We start from the raw sequence: 15,876 nt of genomic DNA, 5'->3' as shown, positions 1-15,876 counted from the left end.
AGGGATTTGGTTGTATTTCTGTTAAACATTTTAGCACGTGTGATGTGTTACAAACTGGGTTTGTAGCTCTCTACTCCTGACCCCGTATACACATGGTGTAGCTGTGTGCCCTGCTGTGGAAACAAGGCAGGCTGCTCGTACCAGTATGAACCACTGGATTGCCACTAGAATTGAAAACATTGAAGTCTTTATCCATTACCTGCTCATTCTCTTCTTGCAAATCTGAATAATGAAGAGTGCAGTGACAGACAGTGGATAGAGGAATTCACCTGGACAGAGTAGACTTAAACAAGGTGAGGGGTTTGCGGTCTTCCCCGTAAATGCTGGTTGCGTGTTTGAAGTCCCGAGCACTCACAGGAATGCTTTCTGCACAGATTTACATCACTAGCTGATGAAAGGTGTGGATGGAAATCCTGGACATGAACGCAGATGTCCTGGGAGAAGTGCACAGGGGCTGCTGTGAACAGTCCAGTCACCTTAATTGTGGAAATCTTGCTCCAAATTCTTGATGCTCTTTTCCTGGGGCTTCCTGAAGCTGTACTTGGTTTGCTGAAGACCAGGAGCATTTTTCCTTCCTTGGAGCCACTTTGGCTTGCTGCAGGATCCGGCACCAGGCCCTGTCTAGCTCGGAATGCAGGAGGGGAGGTTTGTGGTGCCCTAGGCACAACTGGGTTCCTTAAGTCTTGTGAGTCTTCAAACTGGCAACTCTTTTTTTTTTTTTTTTTTTTTTTTGGATCTGAGCTGATTAATTGCTGGCGTGTTTGGAATGGGATTTGTTTGGGATTTGTAAGACTTTTGCCTTATGGAAAAAATTTGTCTGAGCTGAGAAAATAGTTGGGTTGGAGCCTGCGCTCTTTATTCTGAGATATGTTGCCATAAGCTGTGGTGGAGCTTTCTCTGGGAACATGGTCCGGACAGTCCTCCGAACATGTCAAGTCCCTCCTGCTGTTCCCCCGTGCTTTTGCCTTGTGCTGCTAGAGGATTCCCGGGTACAGCTTTGTGGGCTGGAGAAGCCTTGAGGTCTGCCTGGGGTTCCTGGTCTTCCAGGAGTCCCAGCTTGTGCAATAAACGTTTCCTTTTCGGAAGACTTCCTGGAGATAGAAGGAGCTTGTAGGGTGTAAAAGTTGTTCTTTCTGTAATTGCTCTGTGCACTTCTCCTGCTAATGCTCTCCATCATTTTGTTAGTGGTGTTTTGAGATTTCAAATTCCTGGGCATCTCTACCTTTACACAAAACTTGGTGGAGAGGGGAAAGGGAAGATGATTCACCCCAGTGGTGTTAGAAGGTGGAGGCTCACATGGAATTCACCTCATCCCCTGGAAAGAGGGCTTCCCCAGCTTCCTCAGTTCTGCTAATGCATTTCCAGAGATTTCCCCTGTGTTGATCCAAGAGCTTTATTGCTGAAATTCACTTTGTTTTCAGTGTGTCCTCAAGCTCTTGTATCATGTTAATAAACAACACAGTTGTTCCCAAACCTAGCATCTGCATCCCAATATGTATCCCTTTCGTGAACCTAACTCCCTTGCTGTTTGGGGGTTGTTTTTTGTAGGAGTTTTAGGTCCTTGCCACAACAGGGAGCATAATCAAATACGGCACTGCATTGCTTGCTAATAGTTTTTTGAACTTGGGAACTCCAGGACTGAGTCTGAGTGCAGAAAGCTCAGCTTTAATTTATGGTCGGTATTAACTTGCGGAGCCGAAGAGCATACAAGCTGCAGCTGCTCAGGAGCTCGCTCTGAAGATCAGGCTGGGAGAGCTGGGTTTTATTATGTGGTACTTGATTTAGTCCTAAGTAAAACCATTTGTATTTAACCTGATCCGCGAAGCTGCTGTAAGTGTTAACATACTTCAGTATTAAACGTTTCACTCTGGGGCATCATCATACATGGCAGGTTTGTGTAAGAGCCCGTTTCTGAATGTGGAATAGTTATCCATTAAATGTGCATTTTCAAAGGAACCTAAACTCAGTTGAGCCTATATTTAAAACTTACTGTCGTAATACTGGGTGACATGAAAAGATCTGGTGACGAGTGTCCCTTAACGCCAGGTCTGAAGCAAGCTGCAATACCTCAGTGCTAAGCTGCTCTCCACAAACCTGTAGGGATGAAGCTTTTCCCAGAGATGCCCCTTGGCTTTTAGCAGAGAAATCACTTGCGCTTGGGGCAGTTAAGGCATCGATCTGCCCTTCGTGAGCTGCTCTTGGGTGACTGCCAGGTGCGGCGAGCTACTTGCCATTCAACTGTAGGGCAAAGCAGCTTATGCTGAACCAGGAAAACTCCTGAGCCAAAACAAACTGCCATAAACTTTTCTCCCTCCCCCTGAGAATGAGGGGAAGAGAATTATTGCATCCAAACTCTTTTGGAGCTGGCACTGTGGGAAAACTGTCCAATCTGGGAGTCATTGTACTTGAGGAACTGTAATAAATCCTGACGGACCCTGCAGATGGGACTTGGATCTCCTGCATATGAGTACGCACGCAGACTGCTGGGATTGAATTGGCGCTTCTGGATACAGGAGCCTCTTCTCTTAAAGCAGTTTGACTGGCCTTAAGCAGACTTCATGGATTATAATGTGCAATTGGGGATTTGACCCAAGCTGAGAATTATTTGTTCCTCATTGTAGGTCCCAGCCAGTTATGTTTCTGGTGGGTCAGGAGTGTTTCAGTGAGTGTGTCTGTGTGTGCCAAGGCAAACGTGGTGCCTGTTTGCTCAGTGCCGTGGCGGTGCAAGGGGTTCAGCATAACTGCTGCAAAGCGGAGAGCTTCCTGGGCAAATTTTGTGTCTTGAAAACAGAAAACCTTTTGCATCCAAGTGAAGCATCTTGGTTGTAAAAGAGGACCTGGCTTCAGTTCCTCTTAGCCTGAGCGTTTCTGCCAAGCTTGCTGCTGTGATGTTAAGGATCTTTTATTAGATATTCTGCACTGTTGCTCCCTTCGCTCACGGGGGGCAGCCTCTGTGGTGCAGAGCTGAAGCAGTCTGAAGCTCAGGTGGGAATAAACCTTTGATTTTTCTCCTGCTCTGTTTTTTTTTTCTGATGTTTCCCTCGTAATTCATATTAAGATTATTGATTAAAGGTAATTGCTGTAGGATATTATTCACAATCCATTAACCCGGATTTATCACAGAATTCTTCATCAAGCTTGGGTGCTGAAACATCGCTGTTAATTGTCTTAACTGAGCCTTACTTGAAATTAAGATTTCTTGCCTTTCCGTTTGTATTACCTTCTTCCCAAAGCGCCGGCACTTTGATTCTTTCCTTTAAATGTTGGAAAATATGGTTGTTCTTTTCGCACTGTAACAGTGCCTCATAATCTCACCCTTCTGCCATTTCTCCAAAGACGCAGAGTTTTTTGGTCTTGCAAGTCAAATTAACATGAGATTGCCGTAATTTGCATTGTAGCTGTGGGAGGCCATCTGACAGCACCGAAGGCAGCCAAGGAGAATTGAATTCATCAGCACTCACATTTGTCAGAGCAGGGACTGACTGGGGCGAGTTCCGCTCCTCTAATCTGGGCAGGAGAGTAAACATTTAATGTGAGCGGTTGGCAAGGGTAACTTTCTGCTTCGTAACTCGTCCCCCGAGTGCTGGAAAGGAGAGAGATCTCTCCAAGTCCTGGCCTCACCTCCAAGCCTTGCCCCTGCAGTTCGTATCTGTGTGCGGTGAGGCATCGCAGCTGTTAATGTTCCTGGATTTTAGCTCCCCTCCACAGTCTGAATATGTTTCCAAATACATTGCTGATAGGGACTCAACACTGTCTGAAATCAGAGCTTACGCTCTGCAGAAGTAGATGGAGAACGCTAAGCAGCTCTGAGAGGGAGGTATCATCTCAAGATTGCTCAATGCAAGGGGAGGGATTCATCAGTGTGTAGAACTGGCTTTTACTAACGTCATTGTGGTGGTGTGGTCACTTAGATGTGTCAAGACACTTAAATTACATGTTGTAGGATATTTTGAATATTTGGGTTTAAACTATTTGGTTTGACTGGCTTCTAGCAAGTTACTGAGTAAATGGGTTTTGGACTAAATGTTTTCCTTTACTTGATGTATCAGTATTGAGAGCAAACATGAAGTCACAATCTTAGGAGGACTCAATGAATTTGTTGTGAAGTTTTATGGACCACAAGGAAGTAAGTATATGACCCAGCCCTTCTGTAGAAATAAACTAATGGTTCATGGTGGAGAACAGTGACATGATACATTCTTCTGGAGTGGAAGAAGAGATGAGCAAATCTAAGTTGGGTGGAGAAATCAAAGGGTAGCAGTGTTTGAGGGCAGGGAGAAATACAACTGTGAGTGTTAATGCAGATGAACCACCTCCCTTGGAGTTGAGCAGAGCTGAATACTGCCTTCGAACAACTAAGCCCTCTGCTATGTCCTTCAGCACGCCTCTTGTTGATCCTTAGTTTTTCTAGACCTGGCTCATAAGTTTTGCATCAGTCATCTGAATTTTTGCGGAGTTTGTAATTAAGATGGCTTTTTGAGTGACTGGATCACAAGTCAGGTTTCCAGCGTGCCTTAATTTAGTAACATCTCTAAAGGTAAGTAGATTATTCTAAAGTCTCTATTTTTAATAAGGCTCTTGTGTCTTTGTGCCGAGATCTTCTGCAGTATCAGTTCAAATCATGTATTTCTTGTCAGGCAGCACAGGAAAAAGGCTTTTACCGTAGGAGGTTTGATATGAAATCTTACCCCCTTGATGGAACTAAGTATTCTTCCAAAGAGGTGTTTTGCTTAATGCTGTAGTTCTATTTATTCTCTCCTGAGTTACGAAGTGTCTAATACCTACATTTCTTTCATTGCAGCACCATATGAAGGTGGAGTATGGAAAGTTAGAGTCGACCTTCCTGATAAATACCCTTTCAAATCCCCGTCTATAGGTAACCAATAATCACTTTCAGTCAAAATCATGTTACTGTTTATGCAGGAGTGATGTTACTGCTTGCAGCATTGTTGCAGGTGAAGTTGCACCAACTCTCAGTGCAACCATAAGATCTTTACTTCAAGTCTGCAGAATGCTTTTACGATAGACTTCCAGATATTGCATGCCAAGCAGAGAGGAAGTTTGGTCTTTTGGCTGAAGGGCTAGGAGCTGGAAATGTGATTTGGTTTTTTAACAACACATCCATTCATGGGTACGGTGCAGGATACCACAGTGAGTGCTGGAGCCTGTTTATATAAAATGTCTTATTTGATATGGAAAACAAAGACCACAGTGGGTGTTCAATCCACTTTTGGGCAAGAGGTCCCAAAAGCTAGGTTTACCCCAAGATTATGAAGTGAAGGCAGGAGCTGAAGCCTCTGTCCTCTTGGACTAGGTGATGCATATGTGGAAGAACACAGGAGCAGGAACCTATCACCAGAAAAACCGCAGCTGCGTAGACTGGTTCAGCTTGTTTAACCTTCGAGAGCAAATAGGAAGCTTGATAAGGAAATGTTCTTTAGACTGTATCCATCCTATCTTTGTCCTTGGGTAACAGTGATCTAGCTCGGATGTCTTCTGGTACCTAACTTTATTCCAATCACTTAAGCTCTAAATAAAATAGCCAACGTCGCTTGAAAAACTGGAGCAGATGCACAAAGCTTCAACATCTCTATTCTGACTTATGGAATAAGCAGTGGGAGCTCTGTGACATGGTGTTTCTCCATCAGAAGGGTGTGCTTGTGCCTCAAGCCACCAGAGGACTGTAAAGAATGGAGAAAACAGCCCAAGGAGAACTGATGTGGAAACGTGACTATACGAGTTGGATGAGATGGGTCCCTTCCAATATCAACATCCTGATTTGGAGATGATAAGTATTGGCTGCTTTCTTAAAATAGACTCTTACGCTAAGAGTGTCTTCTATTTAAAATCTCTCTGGTGTGAGAAATAATCTGTCTGGTTCCAAATGTGAACCGTGCCTTTTGGGAAAGAGCAGCGCTGTTTTTATGCTGTCCTTTACCTTTTTTCCCCCCCCCCCCCCCGTTGAAACCTTGACCGAACCACAGAAATGTGCACGTGGCTGAGTAACAATGCAGTATTGCTGCAGCTACGTGAACCCTTTTCTCCTTCCTCTTGAGTCAGCCCTGAAACTTGCTATAAACCTCTTAGGTTAGAGGCCGTTTACGAGATGCACAGTATGTTATTTGGTGCTCATCATTTTTTCCTTCTCAAGTGCCACAAACTGATGCAGATCAGGGTATTGTCATGTTGGCGATCTTAAAAGTGGACTGATGAAAGACAACTCTCAGAAAGCATATGAACCATAATTTCCTTGATGTTAATTGCTTTGGTGCTAGTCTACTCAAGATTATTTTTCTCTATATATATTCTTCCTTTGTGTATCAGAAATCAAGCTTGCTGGCTTAAAGCAAAACCAAACTTTCTCCAGTAACCTGTGAAGCCAGTGCAGCTAAACGTTGGCCAGGCTCTTGTATATTCGTAGTGGTGGTGTTTTAGGCTCTGGTTTAGTTGTGTGGAAGACGGTAGGTTTGACCTTTTGGTGATTTTGCTTTGAGGCTGTTTAGTGCTGGTTGGGATAGGTGAGAGTAAAAGGCAGCCTGGGATCAGTGTTGCCCCAGCTGCGTTTGCAGAACTGACACCACCAGGATGGCCTTTCTCCTTCTGAACTTGGGGTGGGTGGGTGTGCAGGGAGTTGTTTTCTGCTCAAATCACTGAATTGCTTTGTCCCTTCTGATGTTGCTTTTGCCGTCTTCCTTTTAGCACAGCACCTTTCCATTCCATCAGCTTGCTTATACCTGCTGCATGGCGCCTGTTTTATTCCAGACTCATCAGACCTTCTAGCATGCTTCCCTTGCCCTACGAGTCTCTGCTGGAGTGGCTAAAAAACCACCTCTTCTCTCGCTGAGTTCCCCAAAAGGCTGGCTCTTGCTCTAGGGCCTGCCTTGCTGTCTGTTGGGCTGCTGGAAGTGCAGGTTACCTCCCGGGCGAAGCAGTGCACAGCTGAGGTTTCAGGTTGAATAAACAGACGATGCTAGATGAGAGCTGGCTTAGCAAAGCAGGGCTCAGCTCTGCTGCGGGGAGGAAAGAGCTGAGGAGTGGAAGTGCCAAGGGGAGCGCTAGGACCCAGGGAAGCTCCCAACCATCTGCAGGAAGAAGTTTGTTTTTCTTTGTCTGGTTCCCATTTCTGCTGCCCCAGCTTATCTGGACAGCCAGGGCTGAGTGACGTCTTGGCCCTTTCCTCTGGGCCAGCCCGATCTCCACACCGCTGTTCTCGGAGGCAGACTCGGTATGCGGTGCCTGATATCGTTGGTTTGGGCATTACAGATAGCTCCAGAGCAAGCCTTCGTCCCAGCTGAACCAGGAATGTTCAGAAGCCTGTAGATGAGACCAGATCCTGTTCTTTCCCAGGTCTGTCTGTTCCAGTGAGCACCAGTGTCGTAACCCAGCAGTCCTCAGCCAGCTTGAACTCTGGGTAACACGGGGATAGGAATTAGTAGGGAAGAAATTTGTCATGGCAATCTCTGATCTGTAAAGAGGTGGAAGTGAAGGATTTCGGAGATGGTGGAGCCTGCAAATGGACAGAAGGTCATCTAGGGCACATGTGTAGCTTGTTTGCAGCCCTTCTGTTCTCAGCACTGCGTAGCTCCCACTGCATTGATGACATGCAGAGTTCAAATTGTCTGTGTAAGTCACTGGCTTGTATAAAATATAGAATCCAGCAGTTTCTTTTCCTTTAATAAATTACACTTTTATGCTGAAGCTTAACACCAAAATGCTGTTCTTGCAGCTTTCCTTGTTCCTCTAGTACTGTAGGCTAAAATTTTCTTTCCATCTTAGAAAATCTTAATGCAGTCTTGAACATGGCATGGGCTTTTTGCAGCAAATAACATGATGGCTTGAAGCATATCCATGCATTCTAGAAAGCCGCTTCTGAAAAATGACTGCTAATATAGTTGCTTTATAATCTGTTCAAATTGCTTTTATCCCAGCATGGCTCTGAGTATAAGGTACATGAAAACTTGGTGTTCTCTTCTAAAGTGCGACTGACAAACTTGAAAAGGTTTTTAAGGTGGGTTCCAGATTTGTCATCTGAAAGGTGTGGACCTTTTCTTAAACCTTACATGATTGATGGCCCTCTTTGCCTTTGAGGGTCTCGGGCAGAAGCCTTCGGTCTGTATGGTGGCTCTTCTGCCACATCTTTGCTCCCTTGTCCCACCCACAGCTCCCTTCTCAAATATGCGTGGCATTTATTTCCCGCCCTTCTCAGGTTGTTAATTATTGCTGTAGTCTATTAAATGATGCCGCCCCAGGGACAGTGTTTGCCTGACAATGCAGGTAATGCCTCTGCTTAAAGACCTAAACCGTCCTGGGATCTATGTGAAAAGAGCAGTTCCTGGGAGAGCTTCCAGTGTTTCATCGTGTCCTGCAGTACCTTTCCGGTATTTCTGGCACTGCCTGTTCCTTGCTTGGTTTTTGCTGTGTGTTCGGACAGATCCCATATTGGTGCAGGATGATTTTTCCTAACAAAAGCTCTGTAACATACAGTAAAAAGGGAAATGTGCATCCTAGAAGAACACGAATCTAAACAGAGCCAGATGTAGGGCTGTCATGTTGGCTCTGGGCTTGAGTGCTTCCATTGAGATGAACTAACTCCACTCATGATCCCTAAATATCCAAATCTTCAGAGTTGAAGCAAACCTGAACAGTTTGTTAGAACAAAACCAACTCCTGAAGAATACCCAGTTGCTTTCTGAAACTAGTGAATGCTGCTGCTCTTAATGCTTTTGTCAATTAATGTAAATAACCCTGTGTGCTTATAAGGACCCAAAGCACTCCGCTGCTAGAAGTTTGGTTCCATTTTTGCTTTCTCCTAGACAATAAGTTTTGAGCTGTTTATAATTTCAGTAACCCTGCTGGCACTGCTCCGCTACTTTTCCCTTCCCTCTGGGATTTAATATCTTCAGGGGAACTTTCTGCCTGGTCTGTTCCTGCTTTTTCAAAGGGGAGTTGTGAAGTACTTGAAGTACTGTTTTGAGCTCCCAAGTCATGAGAACACTTTGTGTAAATTCTGTGTGTTTTTAATCAGTCCATACGCCTGCCAAGAGCCGGAGATTAATGCTCTTTGATGCCATAAACGTAGGAGGAAGCGCAGAGTGTGAATGTCCTGCCCTGCTTAGATCATAGGAGCAGTAGAAACATGTGAACCTGGGAGCCTGAGCTCTTACCTGGAAGCACCGTGGCATTTATTTTATGGCTAAAATCTGCAGAAATACTAGGCTGGCACTGAGTCACCCTGGTTTCTTAATAATCAAATGTCACAGCTGCAAAGTTTGCGTACAATTTGCTGAGAGCCTCAATTTCTCAAATAACTTCTGTATATTTATACACAGTTCTCATTTTCCTTCCATCTTTGGCCCAGTTATCTGCAGATATCTTGCGTTTATATTTCACCTTTCTCCTAAGTGTGTTGTAAAACAAAATATATATGTACACGCATGGAAGTGTGTGTGTATATGTATATAACGAGACATTGTGGCAGCCAGTACAGGAATGAAGCAGTGTTTAGCTCCAGCCAGGATTTAACAGATCTCTCCTGGCCTGTGCTTAATTTTTCTTTTTAACTGCAGCTGCTATTTTTACTTTCAGCTCCTCTCTGGATTGCCTTACATTTTGCTACTTAGAATTTCATGAGTCACTTATCGCTTGTGACCATTCGGAGCTTGCTCTTCCCTGTGCGTGTTGATCCTTATTCTGACCTATAAGCGATGTGAAAATGCTTGTTCTTTCAAATACACTTAGCTTTGTCTAAGGGGAAAGACGAGACACCTAAAGGTAATTTGTATCCCTGTCTCCACTCCGGTCTGACGCACAACTGTGCACCCTCTGCAGCTTCCCTGCTACAATCGGAGAATGGGAACAGACTGACAAAATGGGGTAGGTGTTTTCAGCCTGACTTGGCACAGATTTGCTGCCGTCTGTGCCAGTCTCTGAAGCCTGGGCATCAGGTGATGGTACACCTAAGCGATGAGATGAACTGATACTGGGCAATTGCTTTGTGTTAGCTCTGCATGTTTTTTTTTTCCAGAGATTGCTGCTCTTAGCACCAGTCTGTGAGCTTGTGGATACTGCTTTTCTGTTTCTAAGAACGGAGCACTCAGCGATTCACTCTGAGCAGGCAGTGCAGAGTTTATAGCTCTGTCACTATTTTCCATCAGTTACAGCCATATTTTTCTGTCCCGATCTTTTCCTCGTGAAGCTGCTGCAGAATTATTTATGGTATTGTTTTGAAAAGCTACTAGAATTTGAGTATGGTAATATAAACTGTTCTACTTGTGCTGTTAGCAAGCTGACGTTACACAGCACCTCCTGCCACCACCGTGCCGTGAATGCCTCCGTGGTGAGGGCACGGTGTTATATTTGACTCTGTGGTTAGTGCTCTGAATGGGTTCCTAACCTCCAAATTTCATAAAAAAAAAAAAAAAAATAAATCTTTTCCTTTGCCAGTGAGAGCTTATTGACCTGAGAGTTCCAGACAAGGTACGCACCTCCGAGGTGGGCAGATCCTGCGCCCTTCAAATGGGGAACAGCCACACACTAAACCAGTTGTCCCAGTCTGCAGAGGGGAATGGGTACTGGGTTGAGAACTGGGGCAGAAATCTTGCTCTCATGCCCTCTCCCCCATCTCCTACCATGGTTTCTCAACCGGTGGTGCGTGGCGGGCTCGTGATCAGTTACACAAGAAGGTAGTCCATGAAATGAGTGCAATGTGTTTGTTTGTTTTTTTTTTTAAATAAAAAAAAATAAATGCATGTTCCCTTGCAGGCTTTTGGGTGTTTGAGGAGGGTGAACTATTTAAGTTTAGACTAATCTTATCTGGCCGTTTGGCAACGGTACGCAAGGACTTGGGAGATCTTTTTTCCATTAGGTATATTGTCCAGTGGTTATAAAAAGCAAAGGAAAAACACTGCTCTTGACCTCTCTGTGCCATACATAAGCTCTTGTGTGTGCTGATCTCTGTGCACATAGTTCTGCCCCGAGCCTTGGGTGGTCACCCAAGCCACGTTGATTTGTTGAGGTATTTAAAATTCATTGCGTCCTGCTTCAGAGAGACCGTAACCACCTTCCCACCTCACTAGTCTGAACAGTTTCCTGACTTGGCCTTAATATCTCATTAAAAATAAAACTTTGAGGCTTGTTGGTCTTGCTGCACTGAAAAGTCAGGAGCAGTTACATACACTTGTCTTGTCGGCTCTTTGGCACCACCATGGTACACAGATCTGTATCTGCTGTCACAGTTGTTCAAGCAGAGAAGTGTCCAGCTGGCCTTATTTTATGAGCAAAGAGAGCCGACACGTGGGCAAGCAGTGGCGAGTTTGGGATGGGTAAGTGGATATAAACTCGCTCTGCTCTGGCACGTTCCCCAGAGCCGCTGGGAAGTCCTCTTACAGTTATCGCTGGTGTGGTCAGGCCGTGCAGCTGACTCCCTACCGTGCAAGATGACGGGAGGCTGGGATGTGCTGTGTTTGCTGACATGCTGCTTTTACTCCTTCCCCTGTGCTTCAGCCAGGCTCACAGCACCAGCGTTGCTTTAAGGAGCTGCACTGCAGGGGGAGAAAAAAAAAAAAAGGTCTTTTGGGGACCTTTCACCTAACCTACCAGCTAAGCTGCTGTACTTTGAGCTCAGATAAGCAACGGGCCAGGTTTTGAAGCACCGCTTGTTGGATTGCAGCCGGTTCCTGACTTGGGGGAGAAGCACCAAGGTGTCCAGGAAGCTTTCTGCTGCTGCGGGCCAGCATTGTGCAGCTGGAGCTGCGGAAAGAGCAAGGAGGTGGTTTCCAGCCCAGGTTTCCGATCCCTCTTATCTCCAAGTTTTGAGTCCATCCTGCCTGAGTAGTAGATGAGCAACCTGGTCTAGCGGAGGATGTCCCTGCCTATGGCAGGGGGGTTGGAACTAGATGATCTTTAAGGTCCCTTTTAACCCAAACCATTCTGTGATTCTCTGGGGGCTGTACCAAGGTAGGGGACCCTTTCTAAATCACAGTCCAGGCCTATAGATATAGCGATAGGGGAGCAATTGATGTGGAACAGCCTCTTGCAGGAGCTTTCTACCTAATGGCTCCACAGGACAACGAGGGTGTCCTCAGCGTTCCCCAAGTTATCCAGGTGTTTGGGCTCTGCTTCTTGGAGGAGAACTTGCCGGCAAAGCAGCTCACGGCAGCATATTGGTTCTGGCAGTGCCTTCTAGCCATTTCCTGGGAGCTTTCCTCTCGAGTTGAGAGAGGTGTTGACATCAACATAAGTCTGATTTCCTCCCTGTTTCTCCACTGCGGTTTTGCTCACCTGGCGAGCGTGTTCAGCTGTCATCCAGCCACGGGGTCCAATCCTCAGCGTGACTGCTTCACCCCAATTCAGTGCCTTGGATGTTCAGACCCATCTACAGTTGGTGTGTGAACGCGGTGAGAGAACTTCGTTTCATGCTGGAATATGTCCAGCTGCTGGAGCTTTGTGAATATTCCTGTGTTTGCAGCATCCAGGAAGATTGACAGCCTTTCAGTTAGCTGATTTTTAATTTAAAAATGCACTTCTCTTCAAAGATTTTTGTCAACCCAAGGAGTGATTACTCCAGGGCTATTGCTGAAATACCAGCGTTTTTGAAGGTCAGCATCTGTATATTGGTCTCAGCGTCTTCCAGTCTCAGAAAAGATGTGTCCCTTTCTGTTGTGTAACTCCTTTGTGGATGTACAGGGTTGTTTCTGTTATCACCCAAAGGCTTTTTGTCCGTACAGATCTTACGTAGTCCTGCTTTACCTTCAAATGTGATCCTGGATCTTGATCTCCCTGCATGGAAAGGGTGGACTGCAGCCGCTCTGCTGCTCAAATTCCTCCTAAGCATTGGCTTTCCCAGGGTTCAGTGTAAATATTGCTTTAAAATGTTAAATTAAGTGTTTACAGCTAGGTTCAGCACACAGAATCGCAACTGCTCGGGCTGTGACCTTCATGCTCCAGGCTGTGGTGAGAACCCAAACCCTTGGCACTCTTCATGGAATGCTCACCTGGAATTCTGCATGGTGTATTGACTGGGGTGTGCTGTGTTCAAGACTACAGCAGTAAACCTGCCCCAGTGTTTATGCTGGCTTGGGAGTGTTGGTTTGTATTTTTTTTTACTCCTGGCTTCCTCCTTTAAATTGGAATTTCTTTTTTACGTGGCTATTTATGCTTGCTTTGTCTTCTGTATTTGTAAAAAATAAATACAGAGCAAGTCAGTATTATTGGAGTAACGTTAGTGCTTTATCACTGCAGGTGACTTTACATTTCAAATAAAGGAGGAGATAATAGTTTGAGCTTATTTCTGGCTCAGGAAAATGAAAGGTGTGAACAGAACTGCTCTTGGCCTGAGCAGTTTGTGTCGGTAGGAGAATGAAGCTGGGGGAGTTTTGAAGAGTTGCAAGAAGATGTGGCAACAGCCTAAGAAATAAGGAGTGCAGGGAGAGGACATTCGCATTCTTTCTTGAAGAACAACTGTTTCATTTGCAAAGCTTGAGACCAAGGACAACGTGAAAGAAGGGATTGTTCCTTGCCTGGGTGAATGCGGAGATGACAGAGAATTACAAATCTCTAGCACAGGAGCTGCTTGAGCGGACAACCTAATCTCGTCTCCCTGGATATCGAGTGTGGCTTAAATGCTGAAGTATGCGAATGAAGAGTTGACCAAAACCTTACAGGTGACTTTGCGGCACAGCCTTGCCTCACCAGCTGCAGGTGGCTGTGGTAGAAGGTACTAGGAAATAGGTGAGATGATCAGAAAACCAAAAGGGGAGAGGGCGGAGGGTTGTCTGCGTCCAGCTGGGTTAGAGCTGGTCTGTGTCCCAGATACAAGAACAAAGTGTTTAATTCAGCAGGTCTACACATTACCCTCCTATTCTTGTTACCTGGTGTCCTCCCCAATCCTCTTCTATTCTGCTTTATCAGAAACTTAACTTCCCCCCTTCCCCAAGAGGGAGACAGGATTTAGAATCGGGATCGGTGCTCGCTGCAGCTCTCCAGTGCTGGCATAATGGATCCATGACCTGATTTAAACCTGCGAGAGCTGCCATAACGTAAATATTTGATGGCACTACGGCTTCCCTTTTTAAGTCTGCTTCAGTTTTTCAAGCTAAATCGTGGCAAAGTATTCCTGAAAGACACTTGTTAGCGTGGAGTTGTTTATGCAGTTCTCGGTTCTTCTTTTAGAGATTGTTCTGGCTTCGGGCACTGTTTCAGCCTTGCGTTGTATTTATGCAAAATCCGAGCAGTACAAGTAAACATGAAATTATATTTGTGTCATAATACATGGAAAGAAAGGGAGTTAAATCCGTATGTCAGCTCTTAGCCCAGATGGGAACCATGCTGTCATTCAAATCGCGATCGCTCCTTGTTTGGGCAGAGATGGTACATCGGCGTTACTGCAGTGTCTCGCCTGGAGTGGCTGGATAAAGGTGGGGAAGGTGGAGAATTTGCTGAATGGTAAACTGTGACGTGTTCCTACACTTCATGAGCTGCTCCAGAGAGAAAACCTCTGTGTTTCGAGGTCTGGAAGGAGTTTTTTTAAATGGATTGAGTCAATATCCCAGGCCTAAATTTCTTACTGTTTTTATAAACGCGGACCTTTGTCAGAAGGAATAATTGCTGTCGGGTAAAGCAGATTTCTGTTTATTGCAGAAAGGTGCAATTCCCTTTTCTGTGATTCCCTTGTTTGTAGGGTTTTACAAGCTGCGGGATGGTGGTACAACAGAGGAAAGAAGATTTTATTTTTAAGTTCTGAAAAAAAAAAAAGCAATGCTGAGATTTGGAAGCAGCTTAGCCTGGCACTAAAACAAGGCTTGCAGCAGCCCTACTGGGCAGAGCCCAAATGATTCAGCCAAGCCAGCAGAAGCATGTAGGAATACTCAGTCCATTTAGCAGTGAAATAATTGGAAAACCCAGTTTCTTATCCCTGTTCTGCGTCCATTCTGCTCTGGGAACACGTTCCATACCTGGGTATTTGGGTTCCTCCTGTTGAAAGGGAAGGGAAGAATTTGGAAGCTGGATTCTGCATCCACTCACAGCCATCGTCTGAAACACTTAACTTTGTTTTTGGGGTGGATGTGCTTTACTTCTACACAGGCCATGGTGCCAAGTATGGTGTGTTATAATTCCTTTAATATTTTCATTTTATAAACTCTATTTGTGGGAGAAGAGGGGAGTGTTTTTGAGATGCCATCTGTCTTGAGGTTAAAGCAGGCAGCTGGAAAACACGGCTTAGCTCTAGCTGCTGCTATCGGCTGCAGTCTTGAAAGTGTGAAGCATCTTCTACCATGATGTCATAAGTCTTGAAACCACAGGATTTATTTTTTTTTAAACAATTTAATTTGCAAGTTGGAACAAAGAAAGCGCTGTCAAATCTAGAAGTCTGGAACGTGGACAAAGCCACGACGAGCTTTCTCATTCTAGACCTTGCATCAGAGCTGTTTTCTCCTAGAGGAGACCGGAGGTACCAACTGATGAATTAATTGCTATGTTGTTGCAAAACTCCAAATATTAGCTCTCTGCAGCAGTCGCTGCCCCTGAATGGCTTAGATAAATGTTGCAACTTCACAGAAAATCTTTGCTGGGAGATGTTTAAAAAAAAAAAAATTTAAAAAAAATCTTAAAGCAGCTGTTGAGCTTAAGGTTTATGTTTAGTGGTTATTCAAAAGATCCTTGCAGCTTTTAAAAGCACTTCATCAGATGTGGGTGCTCAATTGTGCTGATGAGCAGGTCTTTTCAAGATAATACTGAACCACAAAACCTTTGCGGTGCAGTTGGACTGTAAGCAGAGGGTTTTGCTGAATTTCGAGGGAACGGATGAGGACCCTAGGGTCAGAAAGTTGCCTGCGTATTTTAAAGGTTACATAGCTATATATAGCTAAGGCTGGATTT

General features: G+C 45.0%; 1 protein-coding gene across 7 annotated transcripts in view; it reads left to right on the top strand.

The window, feature by feature from the left end:
* Nucleotides 1-15,876, top strand: part of UBE2H (ubiquitin conjugating enzyme E2 H) — a 53,577-nt gene that overhangs the window by 24,262 nt on the left and 13,439 nt on the right. The window contains exons 2-3 of one of the 7 annotated variants that reach the window (XM_054848409.1): nucleotides 4,050-4,126; nucleotides 4,802-4,876. In XM_054848409.1, the coding sequence (XP_054704384.1) occupies nucleotides 4,050-4,126; nucleotides 4,802-4,876 (152 nt within the window). The other 6 variants (XM_054848460.1, XM_054848440.1, XM_054848449.1 and 3 more) reach the window with 6 other exon arrangements.

This window comes from Grus americana, chromosome 1, assembly GCF_028858705.1.
Source record: "Grus americana isolate bGruAme1 chromosome 1, bGruAme1.mat, whole genome shotgun sequence".
Taxonomy (NCBI): Eukaryota; Metazoa; Chordata; class Aves; order Gruiformes; family Gruidae; genus Grus; species Grus americana.
Note: the sequence above shows the minus strand (reverse complement) of the source record. Positions and strands in the feature narration are given on the sequence as shown.